Raw genomic sequence first — 24,506 nt, 5'->3', positions numbered from 1 at the left:
CTACTCCTGAATCTATGGCGTTTACTTCAAACAAGGGAGATCAGTAATAGATGACTTAAAATTAAGGAGGAATGTGAACAAATGCTTAAGAATGGCAGGTGGAGATTCAGCCTCTGGTGTCAATTTAAATTGTATTTTACAGGATGTAAGCCGGGTCAGAGGTTCTGCTTTTCGGATGTAGTCAGGGATACATCATCGATAAAAGTTGACAAGGCCCAAGAAGCAGTTGGTTCTTTAATTTTGGAGTTGGCCAAGTTGCCACAGTAAATTTTGGGGTCATGCATTTTCAACTAAGGTAACCCCAGCACATTGGAAGCAGATTTTAATGGCATGACATGGGAACGTTCCTGTTTAAATGTTGTTTTCTCAGGGATGAGAATCTTCCGCGTATCCGCGGATTTCCGTGTTTTTTTCCGTCAGGAGTATCATTTTCGTGAATCGTGTAGATCCGTTGAGATCCGCCTTATTTTCGGCAGCATTTTGGCGCTACTTTCGTCACATCATTTGCCTACTCATTTGCCTAATTAGCAAAAGTTTTAGCCAGCATGGTGAAAGTTTTAGAGAAAAAAGACGAGGATCATGCCAGGGAAATAGACAAGTCGAACAGGATCAGGAACTGCTTCAGATGGGCATGGATCGAGAGCAGCATCATCTTACAACTCGGAACACAGTCCGTAACCAAGTCAAGTCAAGTCAAGTCAAGTTTATTTGTATAGCCCTAAATCACAAGCAGTCTCAAAGGGCTTCACATAGACAAAAATTGACAATTATTCTCAAAGCATCCCCTGATCTTAAGCTCCCAAAAGGGCAAGGAAAAACTCCCATGCGGCCCCCAGACCCCATCTACTTTTCAGTGTTTTTTTTCATTTGCCGTTCTCATCCCTGGTTTTCTGGATTGTTTTAATCAGAGTGGAGCTCTTACGTGATTCTTATGCTCTTCACACCAGTGAAGGTCAAGTACTCGTCTTTTTTTCTTAGACAATTAAAGACAATGAGACCTCCAAAAGACAGGGGTCCATAATACAGTCATCAAACCCACAATTAATCAAAGACTTCATCTTACCGTCCCCACAGAATCCCAAGACTTCACCAGACAATTAGTCTCTTACTACTGTAACACTTGTAAATGTGCACAAATAAGTCAGTTGTACTGCAAAAAAAAAACATGTCACTTTCTGTACATTTGAGGAAATAGATACATTTTATTTATTTATTTATTTATTTATTTATTTTTTACATGTCAGGGTGCCTCACAATTTTCATAGGCCTCGGTCAGACATACCAGGATTGGACTGTGTTTAATCATGATAGAGGAGGATACGGAGCCTTTTTTCTCTCTCTCTTTTTGTCATGGTAAGTAGAATAATAACAGGCTTAATAAGTGTACTAATAATATTTAAGGGTTTCTACAAAAACACGAGGGACCCCCTGATTAATTAAAAATGAAAAGAAGCATGTTATAGATTAACTGTCGCATACTTTTTGATGATCTGGTGTCTCTTGTGTGAGCGTTTGTTATTGTATGCACGCATATGTTCTGACACCTGTCCCTGGAGCATTAATGTTACTCATGTTTGTAAACACACACTGTTGTGCTCAGTTGGCTTAAAGCAGGGGTCGGGAACCTTTTTGGCGGACCATTTTTTAAAAATAATTTTCCGTGACAGCCATACCATTTAAAACAGGGTTCCCCAAACTTTTTCCTGTGAGGGCCACATAACTTTTCCCTTCTCTGATGGGGGGCCGGTGTCGGTTTGTAACCGGTTTGTTTGACCGGGCGACTGCCAAACAGAGGCTCCTAGCCCTGTCCAGCCGCCTAAAGAGATACACAAGAGAAAGTGAAGCCAGGCGAATAAACAGGCTCTTCACAACCCAACCAGGAAAAGTGTACTCTCAATGGCAGTGTAACAACAGCAGAACGGACCCACCAAGGCTGGAGACTGTGCAATACTGGAAGGGCATATGGGAGAAGGACACATCACACAACAGTGAGGCACAATGGCTAGTCTCTCTAAGAGAAGACCACAGCAACCACCCTGAGCAGAACCCAGTTACCATCACTGTGGCAGACATCCAAGAGAGAGTCTCAGGTATGAAGAACTGGACAGCACCCGGGCCAGATATGATCCATGCCTACTGGATTAAGAAGCTCACTGCACTCCATGAGCGCCTAGCAGAACAAATGAACCAGCTACTAAAAGTTGGAACTCACCCCGAATGGTTAACTGAAGGACGCACAATCCTGATCCTGAAGGATCCCGCAAAGGGTACAGACCCATCCAACTATCGGCCAATAACCTGTCTCCCTACAACATGGAAGATCATGTCAGGCATCATAGCGGCTAAGATAAGTGTACACATGGCTCAATACATGAGCACAACACAGAAAGGCATAGGCAGCAATACCAGAGGAGCCAAACACCAGCTGCTGGTTGACGGAACAGTCGCCCAAGACTGCAAGACTCGACACACCAACCTGTGCACTGCCTGGATTGATTACAAGAAAGCCTACGACTCCATGCCACACTCATGGATCACTGAATGCTTGGAACTGTACAACATCAACAGGAACCTGAGGGCCTTCATTGCAAACTCGATGGGACTGTGGAAAAAAACCCTTGAGGCCAATTACAAGCCAATTGCACAAGTCTCCATCAAATGTGGCATATACCAAGGAGATGCTCTGTCCCCACTGCTGTTCTGCATAGGTCTGAACCCCCTCAGCCAAATAATCAACAAGACTGGCTACGGATACCGACTCAAAAATGGGGCCACCATCAGTCACCTCCTATACATGGATGACATAAAGTTGTATGCCAAGAGCGAACGAGACATCGATTCACTGATCCACACAACCAGGATCTACAGCACAGACATTGGAATGTCATTCGGACTAGAGAAGTGCGGTCGCATGGTGACAAAGAGAGGGAAGGTAGTCCATACAGAAGGGGTCTCACTCCCAGAAGGAACAATAACAGACATTGAGGACAGCTACAAGTACCTTGGTATCCAACAAGCAAATGGCAACCTCGATGAAGCCACAAGGAGAGGAGCCACAGCCAAATACCTACAACGAGTAAGGCAAGTCCTCAGAAGTCAGCTAAATGGCAAGAACAAGATCCGGGCAATAAACAGCTACGCCCTGCCAGTCATCAGATACCCTGCAGGAATAATAAGCTGGCCAAAGGAAGAGACGCAGACCACAGATGTCAAGACACGGAAGCTCCTAACCATGCACGGAGGGTTCCACCCTAAGTCCAGCACCCTGAGACTGTACACTAGCCGTAAAGAAGGAGGCCGAGGACTACTGAGTGTGAGAGCCACTGTTCGGGATGAAACAGCCAAGATCCATGAGTACATCAAGGAAAAGGCCCGAACGAATGACGTGCTCAGTGAATGTCTCAGACAATGGCAAACAGAGGAAGAGTGGCTAGAGACACCATCATGGGAGGACAAACCCCTACATGGGATGTACCATCGGCAGATAAGTGAAGTGGCCGACATCAAGAAATCCTACCAATGGCTGGAAAAAGCTGGACTGAAGGACAGCACAGAGGCACTCATCATGGCTGCACAGGAACAGGCTCTGAACACCAGAGCAATAGAGGCCAAGATCTACCACACCAGACAAGACCCAAGGTGTAGGCTGTGCAAAGAGGCCCCTGAGACAGTCCAGCACATAACAGCAGGGTGTAAGATGCTAGCAGGGAAAGCATACATGGAACGTCATAACCAAGTGGCTGGCATAGTGTACAGGAACATCTGTGCAGAGTATGGACTGGAAGCCCCAAGGTCAAAGTGGGAAGCACCCCCTAAGGTGGCAGAGAATGGGCGAGCCAAGATCCTGTGGGACTTCCAGATCCAGACTGACAAGATGGTGATGGCGAACCAACCGGACATTGTGGTGGTGGACAAACAGCAGAAGAAGGCCGTTGTAGTGGATGTAGCAATACCAAGCGATGGCAACATCAGGAAAAAAGAACTTGAGAAGCTAGAGAAATACCAGGGCCTCAAAGAAGAGCTTGAGAAGGCCTGGAAAGTGAAGGCCTCAGTGGTGCCCGTGGTCATTGGGGCACTTGGGGCAGTGACCCCCAAACTGGAGGAGTGGCTACAGCAGATTCCAGGAACAACATCAGACATCTCAGTCCAGAAGAGTGCAGTGCTAGGAACAGCCAAAATACTGCGCAGAACCCTCAAGCTCCCAGGCCTCTGGTAGAGGACCCGAGCTTGGAGTGGAAAAACCACCCGCGGAGGGTGAGAGGGGAATTTTTTTATTTTTATATATGTATATATATATATATATATATATGTATATATATATATATGTGTGTGTGTGTGTGTGTGTGTGTGTGTGTATATATATATATATATATGTGTGTGTGTGTGTGTGTATATATATATATATATATAAATCTGGACTTTATGGCCTTCTCTTCAACTGCTTTTCACGCTCAACAACTAATCAATAAATAACGCGGGCGCGTGCTCGCCCTATACGGTCAAAGTCAACTCAAACCCGATTGGCTCAGAACCACCTCGACTATATATATATATATATATATATATATATATATATATATGTGTGTGTATACGTATTTTCCTTCTTTATAATGCATTTTATGGCTGGTGTGACTTATACTCCGTAACGACTTATAGTCCGGAAAATTTAGTACATATATATAAAAATGTAACCTTTTTACATTTTTTATTCTGGCGACCAAAATGAAAAAAGTTATCTGACTAAATTTCCTTATTCGTTGATTTCCTTTGCCTTACCCCTTCTATAGTTTCAATATTTCCATAATTGCTTGCTATTCATTTTGTGGTGCACTTGCTCCTGCTTTTTGCTCTCACGTTCTCACGTTCCTCCTTTCTCTGCAGCAATGCACCTGTTTGGTCTGAACTGGCAGCTCCAGGAGAGTGAGGGATATGGAGCGTTTGAAAATGAAGGAGTGGGAAGAGATACAACTCCCAACACCTTCATGATATCCACAGACAATGGTAAGTCTTTTCTTAAAGAACAATCTGATTGGTTTATTAACTTTTATAAATTCAAAGATGAATCTGAACAGATGGCTAAGCATACGTATTTGTTTGAAATTGTAACAACAATGACTGCTTTCCGCTATATGTATTTAGCTGGTTTAAAGATAGTCTCAGCTCTTTTTTGTTAGTGTCAAGGGAAGAAGAGCAACGCTGCTGATACCATAAAAGTCCGAGAAACAAGACATTTATTGGATTTTGTAAAAGTAACCGTGACTGTTATATTTATAAGTGTATATGTTGGTTTGATACATCAGGATTTTTATGAGAAGCCGATTAATTATCATACTTAAACCAAATATTCAAACATGGTAGTAACATTTGTTGTATATTACAGGTCAATTGATTGATTGATACCGTTTTTTTCCGTGTATAGTGCGCCCCCATGTATAGTACGCACCCCTAAAAATGGCATGCTGATGCTGGAAAAAAGCTTGTACCCATGTATAATACGCACCCAATTTTTATGAATTTTTTTAAAAGAAAATTTTAATTTTTTTTTTTTTTTTTTTTTTTAAGTCCCAATGATCGTCACACACGCAGGGAGGCAATGGGTCCCATTTTTATAGTCTTTGGTATGGTCTTAACTAGGCTGGATGTAATTTTTTTTGTTGGCGTTGATTTCTCCGACTGCCCGTAAACGCACCACCGCGCTCCGTGCGCGCACGGGACAGCAAACGAGCAGGTGATCGAGCAAGCGTCTGATATGAGAGCATTGCGGTCGCATGGAGCGTGTTTGAAGTGAACAGCAGAGAAGAAAGGAACAAGGCAAAGTGTTGTGAAATAAAATATTACCTGTAATACGGATTTAAGTAGAGAACTGAACTCTCGCTCTTTATATAGCTGACGTGTCTTGCGCATCCGTTCTGCGCATCTGTAATGGCGGCCTCCGTATGATATCCCGTTTGCGTGTGTGCGAGAGCGAGAGAGAGCGAGAGCGAGCGAGAGAACGCTCAACCGTAGCGCGCCGCCGACCGCCCAACTGCACCGCGCTGGTTGATTATTGTGACAGAGCCGTCGCTGAAATTTAGAAGATATTTTTAAAGTCCTGATGTACTTTCTAAAATTTAAGTGGACCTCAGTGCGCACTGCGCAGGGAGCTTAATTTGGTGCGGTCGCGCAACCGCAGCGCGCCGGGCGCTCACTGTCGCATTGCTTAAAGAGCGCCTTTGTGTTTTAGGATGAACAGCAGAGACCAAAGGAACAAGGCAAAGTGTTGTGAAATAAAATATTACCTGTAATACGCATTTTGTTATTTGCTGATTGAAACTGCTAATTAAACTGTGAATTGAAACTAATAGGAAGAAAACAACTCTCGCTCTTTATATAGCTGACGTGTCTTGCGCATCCGTTCTGTGCATTTTATTTCACAACACTTTCTTCTCTGCTGTTCACTTCAAACACGCTCCATGCGACCGCAATGCTCTCGTATCAGACGCTTGCTTGATCACCTGCTCGTTTGCTGTCCCGTGCGGAGCGCGGTGGTGCGTTTACGGGCAGTCGGAGAAATCAACGCCAACAAAAAAAATTACATCCAGCCTAGTTAAGACCATACCAAAGACTATAAAAATGGGACCCATTGCCTCCCTACGTGTGTGACGATCATTGGGACTTAAAAAAAAAAAAAAAAAAAAAAATTAAAAAAAAAAAAATTAAAAATTTTTTTGTACCCATGTATAATGCGCACCCCAGATTTTAGGACAATAAATTAGTTAAATTTTGCGCACTATACACGGAAAAAAACGGTACTTTATTGATCCTGGGGGGGGGGAATTCAGGTTCCCAGCAGCATTCATACCACAGAGTGGGTATATAAAGACACACAGATGACACGAGCGCAACTCAATAGGCTCCTATAAAAGGCTGCCACACACAACGGTGCCACAAAGAAAGCCAATAAGTGTGAAAGTTAAAACTCATCAAACAAAGCAACAAGATAAGAACAAAGAAAAAATGTAACAGCGCACCAGCTGGTGAGAGGCCTAAATATTGTAAACGGTCCCTCTAACCAGCCACCCTCAATACTATAAGAACACCCCAAAAACACACAAAATAAGCCTCCACGGGGTCCATTAACAGGTGTAAGGGCAGTCAAGTCCAACGGTGCCCAATGGACCGTTGTTGCGGATCGTTAAAACATCACAAAACAAGCAAACGCGTGAGCAGCGTCCTGGACAGATGGTCACCAAGGGGCAGGCATGGTGAAGGTCGTTTGTTCGGACGAGCACGAGGGAGCGGACCTCTCACAGGGGTTGCGGATGTGAGGCCAAGGCGCGGGGGCCGGACCTGGTCAGCATCGGCCGGATGAGCAGGATGGCTGTCGTTGAGTCACGCCGGTCCCGACCGATGTGCGCAGCCATCCGGCTTCCACGGAAAAAAACATCCGATCCGAACCGATCTGCACACGCCGAGGTGCGGTAGAAGGCACCAGCATCGCCGAATGGACAAATAGAAAGAAAGAGAAAAGAAGGAAATAAAGTGGAAAAGAGAGCACTGCTGGGAGGCTGCCACAAAATCAATGTAACAGCCATGTGCTCTGTCTACACTGGGATAAAGTTTCCGCAAATATTTCACTTAATACTGGTTAACCACCCAGATGTTGTAAATGTTAATTTCTGTATGATACCTTGAAAAGTGACATGAGTGCCTCTTGTTTCTTAAACTCTATCCATGTGAAACTGAACATAAAGCCCAAAATATCCATTATATACCTGCTTGTTCCACAATTTGTAACAAATGGATTTGCTTTACTAAGTTACAGCTGAACCTTGAGTTCATGCGGACTTTGGGGACCAGAATTTGGGAATCGCATTAACCCTAAAAGCACGTTGTTTCGAAAATCTTGAGGTCTAAATCAGATCTATGCATACAAATGTATGGGGAAAATTGCAGTTGGGAATGTAGAAACATTTAAAAATGTGAGCATTAATATGATATACCGTTTTTTTCCGTGTATAGTGCGCCCCCATGTATAGTACGCACCCCTAAAAATGGCATGCTGATGCTGGAAAAAAGCTTGTACCCATGTATAATACGCACCCAATTTTTATGATTTTTTTTTTTAAATTTTTAATTTTTTTTCTTTTTTTTTTTTTTTTTTTAAGTCCCAATGATCGTCACACACGCAGGGAGGCAATGGGTCCCATTTTTATAGTCTTTGGTATGGTCTTAACTAGGCTGGATGTAATTTTTTTTGTTGGCGTTGATTTCTCCGACTGCCCGTAAACGCACCACCGCGCTCCGTGCGCATGGAGCGTGTTTGAAGTGAACAGCAGAGAAGAAAGGAACAAGGCAAAGTGTTGTGAAATAAAATATTACCTGTAATACGGATTTAGGTAGAGAACTGAACTCTCGCTCTTTATATAGCTGACGTGTCTTGCGCATCCGTTCTGCGCATCTGTAATGGCGGCCTCCGTATGATATCCGGTTTGCGTGTGTGCGAGAGCGAGAGAGAGCGAGAGAGAGAGAGCGTGCGAGAGAACGCTCAACCGTAGCGCGCCGCCGACCGCCCAACTGCACCGGGCTGGTCGATTATTGTGACAGAGCCGTCGCTGAAATTTAGAAGATATTTTTAAAGTCCTGATGTACTTTCTAAAATTTAAGTGGACCTCAGTGCGCACTGCGCAGGGAGCTTAATTTGGTGCGGTCGCGCAACCGCAGCGCGCCGGGCGCTCACTGTCGCATTGCTTAAAGAGCGCCTTTGTGTTTTAGGATGAACAGCAGAGACCAAAGGAACAAGGCAAAGTGTTGTGAAATAAAATATTACCTGTAATACGCATTTTGTTATTTGCTGATTGAAACTGCTAATTAAACTGTGAATTGAAACTAATAGGGAGAAAATAACTCTCGCTCTTTATATAGCTGACGTGTCTTGCGCATCCGTTCTGTGCATTTTATTTCACAACACTTTGCCTTTCTTCTCTGCTGTTCACTTCAAACACGCTCCATGCGACCGCAATGCTCTCGTATCAGACGCTTGCTCGATCACCTGCTCGTTTGCTGTCCCGTGCGCGCACGAAGCGCGGTGGTGCGTTTACGGGCAGTCGGAGAAATCAACGCCAACAAAAAAAATTACATCCAGCCTAGTTAAGACCATACCAAAGACTATAAAAATGGGACCCATTGCCTCCCTACGTGTGTGACGATCATTGGGACTTAAAAAAAAAAAAAAAAAAAAAAATTAAAAAAAAAAATTTAAAAATTTTTTTTTGTACCCATGTATAATACGCACCCCAGATTTTAGGACAATAAATTAGTAAAATATTGCGCACTATACACGGAAAAAAACGGTAATTATTACAAATTACAAAGAAATATTACTGTATCGGCCCAAATATAAGACGATGTTTTTTGCATTGAAATAAGACTGAAAAAGTGGGGGTCGTCTTAAAATCGGGGTCTAGACATTATACCCATTCACTTGTGCGCAGCGGTAAGTTAAAGGTTGCTGGTATCGATTGAGTACCGTTTTTTTCCGTGTATAGTGCGCAAAATTTTACCAATTTATTGTCCTAAAATCCGGGGTGCGCATTATACATGGGTACAAAAGAAAAAAAAAAAATTTTTTTTTTTTTTAATTTTTTTTTTTTTTTTTTTTTTTAAGTCCCAATGATCGTCACACACGCAGGGAGGCAATGGGTCCCATTTTTATAGTCTTTGGTATGGTCTTAACTAGGCTGGATGTAATTTTTTTTGTTGGCGTTGATTTCTCCGACTGCCCGTAAACGCACCACCGCGCTTCGTGCGCGCACGGTACAGCAAACGAGCAGGTGATCGAGCAAGCGTCTGATACGAGAGCATTGCGGTCGCATGGAGCGTGTTTGAAGTGAACAGCAGAGAAGAAAGGCAAAGTGTTGTGAAATAAAATGCACAGAACGGATGCGCAAGACACGTCAGCTATATAAAGAGCGAGAGTTGTTTTCTTCCTATTAGTTTCAATTCACAGTTTAATTAGCAGTTTCAATCAGCAAATAACAAAATGCGTATTACAGGTAATATTTTATTTCACAACACTTTGCCTTGTTCCTTTGGTCTCTGCTGTTCATCCTAAAACACAAAGGCGCTCTTTAAGCAATGCGACAGTGAGCGCCCGGCGCGCTGCACCAAATTAAGCTCCCTGCGCAGTGCGCACTGAGGTCCACTTAAATTTTAGAAAGTACATCAGGACTTTAAAAATATCTTCTAAATTTCAGCGACGGCTCTGTCACAATAATCGACCAGCCCGGTGCAGTTGGGCGGTCACGGCGCGCTACGGTTGAGCGTTCTCTCGCGCGCTCTCTCTCTCGCTCTCTCTCGCTCTCGCACACACGCAAACCGGATATCATACGGAGGCCGCCATTACAGATGCGCAGAACGGATGAGCAAGACACGTCAGCTATATAAAGAGCGAGAGTTCAGTTCTCTACCTAAATCCGTATTACAGGTAATATTTTATTTCACAACACTTTGCCTTGTTCCTTTCTTCTCTGCTGTTCACTTCAAACACGCTCCATGCGCACGGAGCGCGGTGGTGCGTTTATGGGCAGTCGGAGAAATCAACGCCAACAAAGAAAATTACATCCAGCCTAGTTAAGACCATACCAAAGACTATAAAAAATGGGACCCATTGCCTCCCTGCGTGTGTGACGATCTTTGGGACTTAAAAAAAAAAAAAAAAAAAAAAAAAATTAAAAAAGAAATTCATAAAAATTGGGTGCGTATTATACATGGGTACAAGCTTTTTTCCAGCATCAGCATGCCATTGTTAGGGGTGCGTACTATACATGGGGGCGCACTATACACGGAAAAAAACGGTATGTTGCTGTGATCGTGTGCGTCTTTGACACAAAGCGGGTACCGTTTTTTTCCGTGTATAGTGCGCAAAATTTAACTAATTTATTCTCCTAAAATCTGGGGTGCGCATTATACATGGGTACAAAAATTTTTATTATTATTATTTTTTTTTTTAATTTTATTTTTTTTTTTATTTTTTTTAAGTCCCAATGATCGTCACACACGCAGGGAGGCAATGGGTCCCATTTTTATAGTCTTTGGTATGGTCTTAACTAGGCTGGATGTAATTTTTTTTGTTGGCGTTGATTTCTCCGACTGCCCGTAAACGCACCACCGCGCTCCGTGCGGACGTGAAAAAGGCGGCTCTGTATGGGAGAGACGTTGAAGAGGAATAAAAACACCCTTGGAAACCAAAACTTGCCCCTCGTCGTGACTCGGAGCCGCAACAAATGTTTCGGATTTGTGTAGGGTACATTGTGACAGACAGCAAACGAGCAGGTGATCGAGCAAGCGTCTGATACGAGAGCATTGCGGTCGCATGGAGCGTGTTTGAAGTGAACAGCAGAGAAGAAAGGAACAAGGCAAAGTGTTGTGAAATAAAATATTACCTGTAATACGGATTTAGGTACTGAACTCTCGCTCTTTATATAGCTGACGTGTCTTGCACATCCGTTCTGCGCATCTGTAATGGCGGCCTCCGTATGATATCCGGTTTGCGTGTGTGCGCGTGTGCGTGTGTGCGCGTGTGTGCGAGAGCGAGAGAGAGTGAGAGAGAGAGCGCGAGAGAGAACGCTCAACCGTAGCGCGCCGCCGACCGCCCAACTGCACCGCGCTCGTCGCATTATTGTGACAGAGCCGTCGCTGAAATTTAGAAGATATTTTTAAAGTCCTGATGTACTTTCTAAAATTTAAGTGGACCTCAGTGCGCACTGCGCAGGGAGCTTAATTTGGTGCGGTCGCGCAACCGCAGCGTGCCAGGCGCTCACTGTCGCATTGCTTAAAGAGCGCCTTTGTGTTTTAGGATGAACAGCAGAGACCAAAGGAACAAGGCAAAGTGTTGTGAAATAAAATATTACCTGTAATACGCATTTTGTTATTTGCTGATTGAAACTGCTAATTAAACTGTGAATTGAAACTAATAGGAAGAAAACAACTCTCGCTCTTTATATAGCTGACGTGTCTTGCGCATCCGTTCTGTGCATTTTATTTCACAACACTTTGCCTTGTTCCTTTCTTCTCTGCTGTTCACTTCAAACACGCTCCATGTGACCGCAATGCTCTCGTATCAGACGCTTGCTCGATCACCTGCTCGTTTGCTGTCTGTCACAATGTACCCTACACAAATCTGAAACATTTGTTGCGGCTCCGAGTCACGACGAGGGGCAAGTTTTGGTTTCCAAGGGTGTTTTTATTCCTCTTCAACGTCTCTCCCATACAGAGCCGCCTTTTTCACGTCCGCACGCCTTTTTCACATGCGCGCACGGAGCGCGGTGGTGCGTTTACGGGCAGTCGGAGAAATCAACGCCAACAAAAAAAATTACATCCAGCCTAGTTAAGACCATACCAAAGACTATAAAAATGGGACCCATTGCCTCCCTGCGTGTGTGACGATCATTGGGACTTAAAAAAAATAAAAAATAAAAAAATTTTAAAAAAATTCATAAAAATTGGGTGCGTATTATACATGGGTACAGGCTTTTTTCCAGCATCAGCATGCCATTTTTAGGGTGCGTATTATACATGGGGGCGCACTATACACGGAAAAAAACGGTATATACATTTCATTGTTACTGCTGTGCACTGTTGTGCCGTTTCTCCGATCGTGTTTTGCTTCGTGTGTGTGCCGTTTGATTGACAGCTCTGGCGCGCTCCTTTAAGTTTGCCTTCCATCGTACGAGCAGCGTACACGCATGACTACAGCCGTTAAGCAGCGTCACGGCGACTGATGGTCACCAGCAAATGTATTTTGTTGTCTCGATAACTTACGTTTGGTGTGTTGCCGAGAGTATTTCATTCATGGTTATTTAGTATTGCGGAACCGTTACGCGCAGTTAGTTATGTAATGTGTTTCGTCTAGTGTTGTGTGACGTCAGAAGTTGAGCGTTGACTTACGTGCTGTATTTCTGTCTGTTGCGGAACCACACACACACACCACACACACACACACACCGCACACACCCTTTACACGCTTCATACAATAATCACACACACAAGAATCACATTCACACACCCAAAGACTCACCCATTTACACTACACACACCTGGTCTCACATCCTTACGACCAAACATGTGCCTATACCCTTTTGCCAGTTTGCCTGTATGCCGCTATGAGCCACAGTGCCTGTTACTTTTTTGCCATTAATTCAGTAAAGCAATCAAAACTGAACCACGTCTTCCCTCCTGTGTTCTGACCGACACCCAGGGGCGAAAAGAGCATAACCATCCGAGCATAACCATCCGAGCCAACCCCCTATACAGTCCTCAGTTTCCCCAACAATAGGGGTAGCAGTTTGCATTATTTTATTGCAATGTTTTTCCTTATTCAGATTTGTTTCAAGACTACAGTTACAGTTAGACTTCACTTTGATGGAAAATGCAGTTACTGCAATTCTGTTTTATCACAGTAGATTGGTTTATTTACATTTCAAAAACCAGAAGCCATTCATTACAAATGTTCAGATATTAAGATGTGATAGACAGTTTTTGCATGATTTGAATGAGGTAAAATAACATGCTTTTTCTCTCTTATATTGTTATAATCATTTGTTTCAGATGTAATCATTTTCTGTATGAAAATTAAATTTGGTGTTCAAAGTCATATTTTCAAAGTTGAGTCTTTAAAAAGAGGGGGTCGTCTTATAATCAGGGTCGTCTTATACTCGGGGCAATACGGTATATTACCAATCGAGGTAGCGATCTTGTAGGGATGTCCTATCTGATTAGCAGAAGCAGTTATAAAGGTCAAACAGGCCTTACCAATCGCCGTCTCTGTGGTTGCACAATGGAGTGATGTTCCGACTTCTTATCTAACGCCTGAAGTCATGGAAATTAAATCACTGGAGCTAAGGTTTGAGCGCTAGTCATTTAGCTTCATACAGTCTTTATAGCTTTATAAATTGGGGTCCATTACCAAACCACGTTAGACAGAAAATTGCGTAGAATCGAAGCATGTAAAATTGAGGTTCAGCTGTATTCACATTGCATCACATTGTCTTGTTTTTTTTGTTGAGTCTTAATTTCTCAAGATTTGTCACTGAGAAATGTGATATCAAGATGTTGAATCGAGATTGCTCAATATGAATCTTACATTGTGGATAATGTCAGTCCCAACTGAATGTACTTCTTGCAGGTATAATAGTGATTATTTGCTTGTCTGCAGGTAAAATCCTCCTAGAAAATAATACAATAGACACGGGAGAAGTGGATGTGGGCAGAAGAGCAATTCAAGATGTCCCTCCAGGTTAATTACTCACATGCACTCAAACAGCCTATGTCAATGTCATGTCACCACATCACTGACCTGATACTGACGTCCATGCTTTATTCTTCTGATCTATTTGTAGGTGTGTTTTGGCGGTCACAGCTTTACATTGACCAACCACAGTTCCTGAAATTTAACATCTCAGTGCAGAAAGATGCTCTTGTTGGAGTGTATGGACGGAAAGGATTACCACCTTCACACACACAGGTACGAACAGTTCAAGATCTTCCTCTTCATGTCATACACACCCTCCCACACGCCATAACACATTAACCCATTAGCTAGCAGAGAGTATTGACTAATTTTGCTTCGCATTTAACCGGACCCAGATCCCTTTTTAGTAACTTTGTGAGTTGATCTTGGCCAAGTGCTTTGTGGATTCTTTGTTCATAATGAGGTGATAAGCCTCTCACAAACCCAAGACATTTCATTAATCACCACAGTTACCGTATTTTTCGGACTATAAGTCGCATTTTTTTTCATAGTTTGGGTGGGAGGGAGACTTATACTGAGGAGCGACTTATATCTAAATCTTTTCATAAATTTTCAAAATTCCCCCCCCCCCCAAAAAAAGTGAAATGGTGATAAACAAACCGCGATGTAGCAAGGGATTACTGTAATTTGAATTTCAAGTGACGTCAGCGGAGCGGCGCGGCGGTTGTTTACATCAAGGACAAAGATTCGATCACGGGATGACGAAGATGACGAAGGGCCCCACGTACTACCGGCATCATTAGCGGCTTTGTTTGTAAGTGACACGGAGGACGAAGAGTTTGAAGGATTTAATGATTTCGAGTGACACAGAAGGTTTGAAAAACGATTGTGGCTTTTACGCACGCCCGGTCCTACTCTACGGAGCTCTCTTTCACCTCCATGGATGGAAGTTGGGGGCCGGCGCTCGGCTGTGTGGCTGTCCGGGGACGGTGGATGGGGCTCGGACATGGCTTTTACGCACGCCCGGTCCTACTCTACGGAGCTCTCTTTCACCTCCGTGGATGGAAGTCGGGGGCCGGCGCTCGACCGGATGGCTGTCCGGGGACGGTGGATGGGACTCGGACATGGCTTTTATGCACGCCCGGTCCTATTCTATGGAGCTCTCTTCCACCTCCGTGGCTGGAAGTGTCACCCCCGGGGATGGAAGTCCACGCCTAAAAGTCGACGCCGGTGCTTGGGGCCGTGTGGCAGTGAACTATTTATGTTAGTTATTTGATACATTTTATTTCGTGTAGCAACATGTATATGTTTTTATCATTACATTGTTGGCTCGTTGAACTCATGTTTTGTTAAATAAACCCACGTCTTTCCTTGTACTTTGTTAACGCTACAATATAGTTATATACTGGATCTGTGGAATAACGACGAGGCTGACGTCAGGGCGCACGCGCAGCGTTGCTGACAAAGGACGAGGGATTTGATCGATGGATTTAATGATTTGGACTGACACAGATGGTTTGATAATATTATTGCTTGTATAATAGTTATTTGATATATAATTTATATATCGTTATATGGGCCTGTGGAATATTTTGAAGTGCAAGTGCCGTCAGCGGCGGAACCGGCCGGCATTGTTGACATAAAGGACGATCGATGGATTATATATAACAAACATTAAATGTCACTTTATTCTTGACCTCCTAACTTTGCTTTGGGAGGGGGGAACCTGTTCTAATTTTCTACACTTGCTAAACATACCACGGAGAAGACGCAGAAAATGTCAGGCTAATAAATTTTTGTATGTTTCCACATACTCCCTGCAATGTGCTCACAAACTCGTTTCTTTTTAGTGCAATTAATGAGTTTTCCGACCGTGTGAGTGGTCATTGAACACACCTCGCGCAGAAGGCGAGTGAGAACTTAAAACAATAAGAGAAAAGAAAAGGAACCTAGCTTCTAAAGATAGTATTTGACAAATACAATGGTGTACCGTAATTTTCGGACTAAAAGTCGCACCGGAGTATAAGTCGCACCAGCCATAAAATGCCCAAAAAAGTGAAAAAAAACATATTTCAGTAGCTCCGGAGTATAAGTCGCATTTTGGGGGGCAATTTATTCGACAAAATCCAACACCAAGAACAGTCATGAACGAGCAACAACAGGCTAAACCAGGGGTGGGCAAACTTTTTGACTCGCGGGCCGAACTGGGTTCTAAATTTGGACCGGAGGGCCGAACCAGGAGCAGATGGACGTAGGCTTTGTGTGAAGTCATAAGCGACCTGTAAAGGTCATTGCATAAAAGATTTTGGCCTTTAGTAGGTAGTAAAGCATGGATATTCCAAACAGGTTTTTTGAAAACAAATGCATTTATGAACAGCATTAAAAAAATAATAATACCCCCACCAAGGACTGTTCTCCCTGCTACCCTCTGGGAAGAGGTTTCGCAGCATCCGCTGCAGGTCTACCAGGTTCTGCAATAGTTTTTTCTCTACTGTCGTCAGACTGTTGAACAGTCAACCTAGCATTCCCCTGCGCACTTCGTAGATACTGTTTTTGTTTCCTTCATTGCTGCACTTTATATTTATCTTATTTATCTTATCTTATTTCATATTTATATAGATATGTCACTTTTTATCCAGCCGATATGTCATTCACTCATGAGTGTTTACAAAATGACAATAAAGTCTGTCTAAGTCTAAGTCTAAGTCTAATAATAATTCACTAAAAAACTGCTATCAGTGATTCTCATAAAATACGACACTGTTATTGTGTGAAGGCGAAGGCCTTCACACATATGTTATTCTACACCATTCTCTATTATTATTAGTGTGAAGGTGAAGACCTTCACACTATTGTTATTCCTGTCCTTTATTAGTGTGAAGGTGAAGACCTTCACACTATTGTTATTCCTGTCCTTTATTAGTGTGAAGGTGAAGACCTTCACACTATTGTTATTCCTGTCCTTTATTATTCTACTTATTCCGCTCACTTTTTTGTCGCTTAACTAGTTCCACATACTTCAACCGATTCACTCCGTTCCACTTTTCACTTATTCCAAATATTCATGACATGGGTGCTCACATTTTTCTCGTTCCAAAAATTTTCCGTTTTCGCAAAATTCACAAATTTACGGCGATTTTTGCCCCATTCATTCTTAATGGCAGATTCAACATTTCACATTTACGTTGTTCCTGTTTGAAATTCACATCATTCAACACATTCAAATCACATTGGGGACATTCCCGAACTTGCCAAATTCAAAATTTTCACGTTTTCACTTTTAAAATTTGCATAAAATTTTGCAAAATTTCATAAAATTTCGTTTTTCACTTCTAACTTCTACATTTTTCCACCGATTCAACTCGTTCCAACTTTCAACTATTCATCTTTTGCCTACCTATTCCACAACTTCCCACTTACCAAAAACTTCACATCTTTTATTTTGAAATTCAACCAAAATTCTCTAAAATTTTGTTTTTCTACTCTAATTTCTACATTTTTCAACCCATTCCAACTTTCAACTGTTCATCATTTTCCGACCTATTCCACAACTTCCCAAAACCTTCACATCTTTTATTTTGAAATTCACACCCAATTCCTTTTTCCCTTCTCATTTCTACATTTTTCAACCGATTCAACCCATTCCAACTTTCAACTGTTCATCATTTTTCTACCTATTCCACAACTTCCCACTTACCAAAAACTTCACGTCTTTTATTTTGAAATTCACACCCAATTCCTTTTTCCCTTCTCATTTCTACATTTTTCAACCGATTCAACCCATTCCAACTTTCAACTGTTCATCATTTCTTTACCTATTCCACAACTTAACAAAAACTTCACATCTTTTATTTGGAAATTCACACCCAGTTCCTTTTTCCCTTCTCATTTCTACATTTTTCAACCGATTCAACTCGTTTCAACATCATTCTGCAACATTCCTTAAATATTTATTCAACTTCTTCACCTTCACACGCAATTCCTTCAGGAATTGCAAATTCTAGTTATTATACTACTTATTCCGCTCACTTTTTCGCCGCTTAACTAGTTCCACATACTTCACCCGATTCACTCCATTCCACTTTTCACTTATTCCAAAAATTCATGGCATGGGTGCTCACATTTGTTTCGTTCCAAAAATTTTCCGTTTTCGCATAATTCACAAATTTATGGCGATTTTTGCCCCATTCATTCTTAATGGCAGATTCAACATTTCACATTTACGTTGTTCCTGTTTGAAATTCACATCATTCAACACATTCAAATCACATTGGGGACATTCCCGAACTTGCCAAATTCAAAATTTTCACGTTTTCACTTTTAAAATTTGCATAAAATTTTGCAAAATTTCATAAAATTTCGTTTTTCACTTCTAACTTCTACATTTTTCCACCGATTCAACTCGTTCCAACTTTCAACTGTTCATCTTTTGCCTACCTATTCCACAACTTCCCACTTACCAAAAACTTCACATCTTTTATTTTGAAATTCAACCAAAATTCTCAAAATTTTCGTTTTTCTACTCTAATTTCTACATTTTTCAACCGATTCAACCCATTCCAACTTTCAACTGTTCATCATTTTTCTACCTATTCCACAACTTCCCAAAAACTTCACATCTTTTATTTTGAAATTCACACCCAATTCCTTTTTCCCTTCTCATTTCTACATTTTTCAACCGATTCAACCCATTCCAACTTTCAACTGTTCATCATTTTTCTACCTATTCCACAACTTCCCAAAAACTTCACATCTTTTATTTTGAAATTCACACAATTCCCTTTTCCCTTCTCATTTCTACATTTTTCAACCGATTCAACCCATTCCAACTTTCAACTGTTCATCATTTTTCTACCTATTCCACAACTTCCCACTTACCAAAAACTTCACGTCTTTTATTTTGAAATTCACACCCAATTCCTTTTTCCCTTCTCATTTCTACATTTTTCAACCGATTCAACCCATTCCAACTTTCAACTGTTCATTATTTTTCTACCTATTCCACAACTTCCCACTTACCAAAAACTTCACATCTTTTATTTTGAAATTCACACCCAATTCCTTTTTCCCTTCTCATTTCTACATTTTTCAACCGATTACACCCATTCCAACTTTCAACTGTTCATCATTTTTCTACCTATTCCACAACTTCCCACTTACCAAAAACTTCACGTCTTTTATTTTGAAATTCACACCCAATTCCTTTTTCCCTTCTCATTTCTACATTTTTCAACCGATTCAACCCATTCCAACTTTCAACTGTTCATCATTTTTCTACCTATTCCACAACTTCCCAAAAACTTCACATCTTTTATTTTGAAATTCACACAATTCCCTTTTCCCTTCTCATTTCTACATTTTTCAACCGATTCAACCCATTCCAACTTTCAACTGTTCATCATTTTTCTACCTATTCCACAACTTCCCACTTACCAAAAACTTCACGTCTTTTATTTTGAAATTCACACCCAATTCCTTTTTCCCTCCTCATTTCTACATTTTTCAACCGATTCAACCCATTCCAACTTTCAACTGTTCATTATTTTTCTACCTATTCCACAACTTCCCACTTACCAAAAACTTCACATCTTTTATTTTGAAATTCACACCCAATTCCTTTTTCCCTTCTCATTTCTACATTTGTCAACCGATTACACCCATTCCAACTTTCAACTGTTCATCATTTTTCTACCTATTCCACAACTTCCCACTTACCAAAAACTTCACGTCTTTTATTTTGAAATTCACACCCAATTCCTTTTTCCCTTCTCATTTCTACATTTTTCAACCGATTCAACCCATTCCAACTTTCAACTCTTCATCATTTTTCTACCTATTCCACAAATTCCCACTTACCAAAAACTTCACATCTTTTATTTTGAAATTCACACCCAATTCCCTTTTCCCTTCTCATTTCTACATTTTTCTACCGTTTCAACCCATTCCAACTTTCAACTGTTCATCTTTTTTCTACCTATTCCACAATTTACCAAAAACTTCACATCTTTTATTTTGAAATTCACACCCAATTCCTTTTTCCCTTCTCATTTTTACATTTTTCAACCGATTCAACTCGTTTCAACATCATTCTGCAACATTCCTTAAATATTTATTCAACTTCTTCACCTTCACACGCAATTCCTTCAGGAATTGCAAATTCTAGTTAGTGTGAAGGTGAAGACCTTCACACTATTGTTATTCTTGTCCTTTATTAGTGTGAAGGTGAAGACCTTCACACTATTGTTATTCCTGTCCTTTATTATTATTCAACATCTTCCGCTCACTTTTTTGTCCATTAACTACTTCCACATACTTCAACCGATTCACTCCATTCCACTTTTCACTTATTCCAAAAATTCATGGCATGGGTGCTCACATTTTTCTCGTTCCAAAAATTTTCCGTTTTCGCATAATTCACAAATTTATGGCGATTTTTGCCCCATTCATTCTTAATGGCAGATTCAACATTTCACATTTACGTTGTTCCAGTTTGAAATTCACATAATTCAACACATTCAAATCACATTGGGGACATTCCCAAACTTCCCAAATTCAAAATTTTCACGTTTTCACTTTTAAAATTTGCATAAAATTTTGCAAAATTTCATAAAATTTCATTTTTCACTTCTAACTTCTACATTTTTCCACCGATTCAACTCGTTCCAACTTTCAACTGTTCATCTTTTGCCTACCTATTCCACAACTTCCCACTTACCAAAAACTTCACATCTTTTATTTTGGAATTCAACCAAAATTCTCTAAAATTTCGTTTTTCTACTCTAATTTCTACATTTTTCAACCGATTCAACCCATTCCAACTTTCAACTGTTCATCATTTTTCTACCTATTCCTCAACTCCCCAAAAACTTCACATCTTTTATTTTGAAATTCAGACCCAATTCTCCAATATTTCCTTTCCCTTCTCATTTCTACATTTTTCAACCGATTCAACCCATTCCAACTTTCAACTGTTCATCATTTTTCTACCTATTCCACAACTTCCCACTTACCAAAAACTTCACATCTTTTATTTTGAAATTCACACCCAATTCCTTTTTCCCTTCTCATTTCTACATTTTTCAACCGATTCAACCCATTCCAACTTTCAACTGTTCATCATTTTTCTACCTATTCCACAACTTCCCACTTCCCAAAAACTTCACATCTTTTATTTTGAAATTCACACCCAATTCTACTCTATTTCCTTTTTCCCTTCTCATTTCTACATTTTTCAACCGATTCAACCCATTCCAACTTTCAACTGTTCATCATTTTGCTACCTATTCCACAACTTCCCACTTCCCAAAAACTTCACATCTTTTATTTTGGAATTCACACCCAATTCTACTCTATTTCCTTTTTCCCTTCTCATTTCTACATTTTTCAACCGATTCAACTCGTTTCAACATCATTCTGCAGCATTCCTTCAATATTTATTCAACTTCTTCACCTTCACACGCAATTCCTTCAGGAATTGCAAATTCTAGTTAGTGTGAAGGTGAAGACCTTCACACTATTGTTATTCCTGTCCTTTATTAGTGTGAAGGTGAAGACCTTCACACTATTGTTATTCCTGTCCTTTATTATTAGTGTGAAGGTGAAGACCTTCACACTATTGTTATTCCTGTCCTTTATTATTAGTGTGAAGGTGAAGACCTTCACACTATTGTTATTCCTGTCCTTTATTAGTGTGAAGGTGAAGACCTTCACACTATTGTTATTCCTGTCCTTTATTATTATTCAACATCTTCTGCCCACTTTTTTGACGCTTAACTACTTCCACATACTTCAACCGATTCACTCCATTCCACTTTTCACTTATTCCAAATATTCATGGCACGACTGCTCACATTTTTCTCGTTCCAAAAATTTTCCGTTTTCGCATAATTCATAAATTTATGGCGATTTTTGCCCCATTCATTCTTAATGGCAGATTCAACATTTCACATTTACGTTGTTCCAGTTTGAAATTCACATCATTCAACACATTCAAATCACATTGGGGACATTCCCAAACTTCCCAAATTCAAAATTTTCACGTTTTCACTTTTAATATTTGCATAAAATTTTGCAAAATTTCATAAAATTTCCTTTTTCACTTCTAACTTCTACATTTTTCCACCGATTCCACTCGTTCCAACTTCCAACTAGTCATCTTTTGCCTACCTATTCCACAACTTCCCACTTACCAAAAACTTCACATCTTTTATTTTGAAATTCAACCAAAATTCTCTAAAATTTCGTTTTTCTACTCTAATTTCTACATTTTTCAACCGATTCAACCCATTCCAACTTTCAACTGTTCATCATTTTTCTACCTATTCCACAACTTCCCACTTACCAAAAAATTCACATCTTTTATTTTGAAATTCACTCCCAATTCCTTTTTCCCTTCTCATTTCTACATTTTTCAACTGATTCAACCCATTCCAACTTTCAACTGTTCATCATTTTTCTACCTATTCCACAACTTCCCCCTTACCAAAAACTTCACATCTTTTATTTTGAAATTCACACCCACTTCCTTTTTCCCTTCTCATTTCTACATTTTTCAACCGATTCAACCCATTCCAACTTTCAACTGTTCATCATTCTTCTACCTATTCCACAACTTCCGACTTACCAAAAACTTCACATCTTTTATTTTGAAATTCACACCCAATTCCTTTTTCCCTTCTCATTTCTACATTTTTCAACCGATTCAACCCATTCCAACTTTCAACTGTTCATCTTTTTTCTACCTATTCCACAACTTACCAAAAATTTCACATCTTTTATTTTGAAATTCACACCCAATTCCTTTTTCCCTTCTCATTTCTACATTTTTCAACCGATTCAACTCGTTTCAACATCATTCTGCAACATTCCTTAAATATTTATTCAACTTCTTCACCTTCACACGCAATTCCTTCAGGAATTGCAAATTCTAGTTATTATTATTCTACTTATTCTGCCCACTTTTTCGGCGCTTAACTACTTCCACATACTTCAACCGATTCACTCCATTCCACTTTTCACTTATTCCAAATATTCATGGCAACACTGCTTAGATTTTTTTCCTTCCAAAAATTTTCCGTTTTCGCAAAATTCACAAATTTACGGCGATTTTTGCCCCATTCATTCTTAATGGCAGATTCAACATTTCACATTTATGTTGTTCCAGTTTGAAATTCACATAATTCAACACATTCAAATCACATTGGGGACATTCCCAAACTTGCCAAATTCAACATTTTCACGTTTTCATCTTTTATTTTGAAATTCACACTCTATTCCTTTTTCCCTTTTCCCTTCTCATTTCTACATTTTTCAACCGATTCAACCCATTCCAACTTTCAACTGTTCATCTTTTCTCTACCTATTCCACAACTTCCCACTTACCAAAAACTTCACATCTTTTATTTTGAAATTCAACCAAAATTCTCTAAAATTTCCTTTTTTCTACTCTAATTTCTACATTTTTCAACCGATTCAACCCATTCCAACTTTCAACTGTTCATAATTTTTCTACCTATTCAACAACTTCCCACTTATCAAAAACTTCACTTCTTTTATTTTGAAATTCACACCCAATTCCTTTTCCCCTTCTCATTTCTACATTTTTCAACCGATCCAACCCATTCCAACTTTCAACTGTTCATCATTTTTCTACCTATTCAACAACTTCCCACTTATCAAAAACTTCACTTCTTTTATTTTGAAATTCACACCCAATTCCTTTTTCCCTTCTCATTTCTACATTTTTCAACCGATTCAACCCATTCCAACTTTCAACTGTTCATCATTTTTCTACCTATTCCACAACTTCCCACTTACCAAAAAATTCACATCTTTTATTTTGAAATTCACTCCCAATTCCTTTTTCCCTTCTCATTTCTACATTTTTCAACTGATTCAACCCATTCCAACTTTCAACTGTTCATCATTTTTCTACCTATTCCACAACTTCCCCCTTACCAAAAACTTCACATCTTTTATTTTGAAATTCACACCCACTTCCTTTTTCCCTTCTCATTTCTACATTTTTCAACCGATTCAACCCATTCCAACTTTCAACTGTTCATCATTCTTCTACCTATTCCACAACTTCCGACTTACCAAAAACTTCACATCTTTTATTTTGAAATTCACACCCAATTCCTTTTTCCCTTCTCATTTCTACATTTTTCAACCGATTCAACCCATTCCAACTTTCAACTGTTCATCATTTTTCTACCTATTCCACAAGTTCCCACTTACCAAAAAATTCACATCTTTTATTTTGAAATTCACGCCC

The 24,506-nt window shown here is 40.4% G+C and overlaps 1 protein-coding gene across 1 annotated transcript in view; it reads left to right on the top strand.

Moving 5' to 3' along the window:
* Window positions 1-24,506, top strand: part of LOC133151396 (teneurin-3) — a 286,876-nt gene that overhangs the window by 32,433 nt on the left and 229,937 nt on the right. Inside the window, exons 4-6 of the mRNA XM_061274374.1 lie at window positions 4,882-5,001; window positions 14,195-14,275; window positions 14,379-14,503. Of these exons, the coding sequence (XP_061130358.1) occupies window positions 4,882-5,001; window positions 14,195-14,275; window positions 14,379-14,503 (326 nt within the window). The remainder of the gene's footprint in view (window positions 1-4,881; window positions 5,002-14,194; window positions 14,276-14,378; window positions 14,504-24,506) is intronic.

Source organism: Syngnathus typhle, linkage group LG3, assembly GCF_033458585.1.
Source record: "Syngnathus typhle isolate RoL2023-S1 ecotype Sweden linkage group LG3, RoL_Styp_1.0, whole genome shotgun sequence".
Lineage (NCBI taxonomy): Eukaryota > Metazoa > Chordata > Actinopteri > Syngnathiformes > Syngnathidae > Syngnathus > Syngnathus typhle.
The sequence above is the reverse complement of the archived record's forward strand: the minus strand, read 5'-3'. Positions and strand labels throughout refer to the sequence as shown.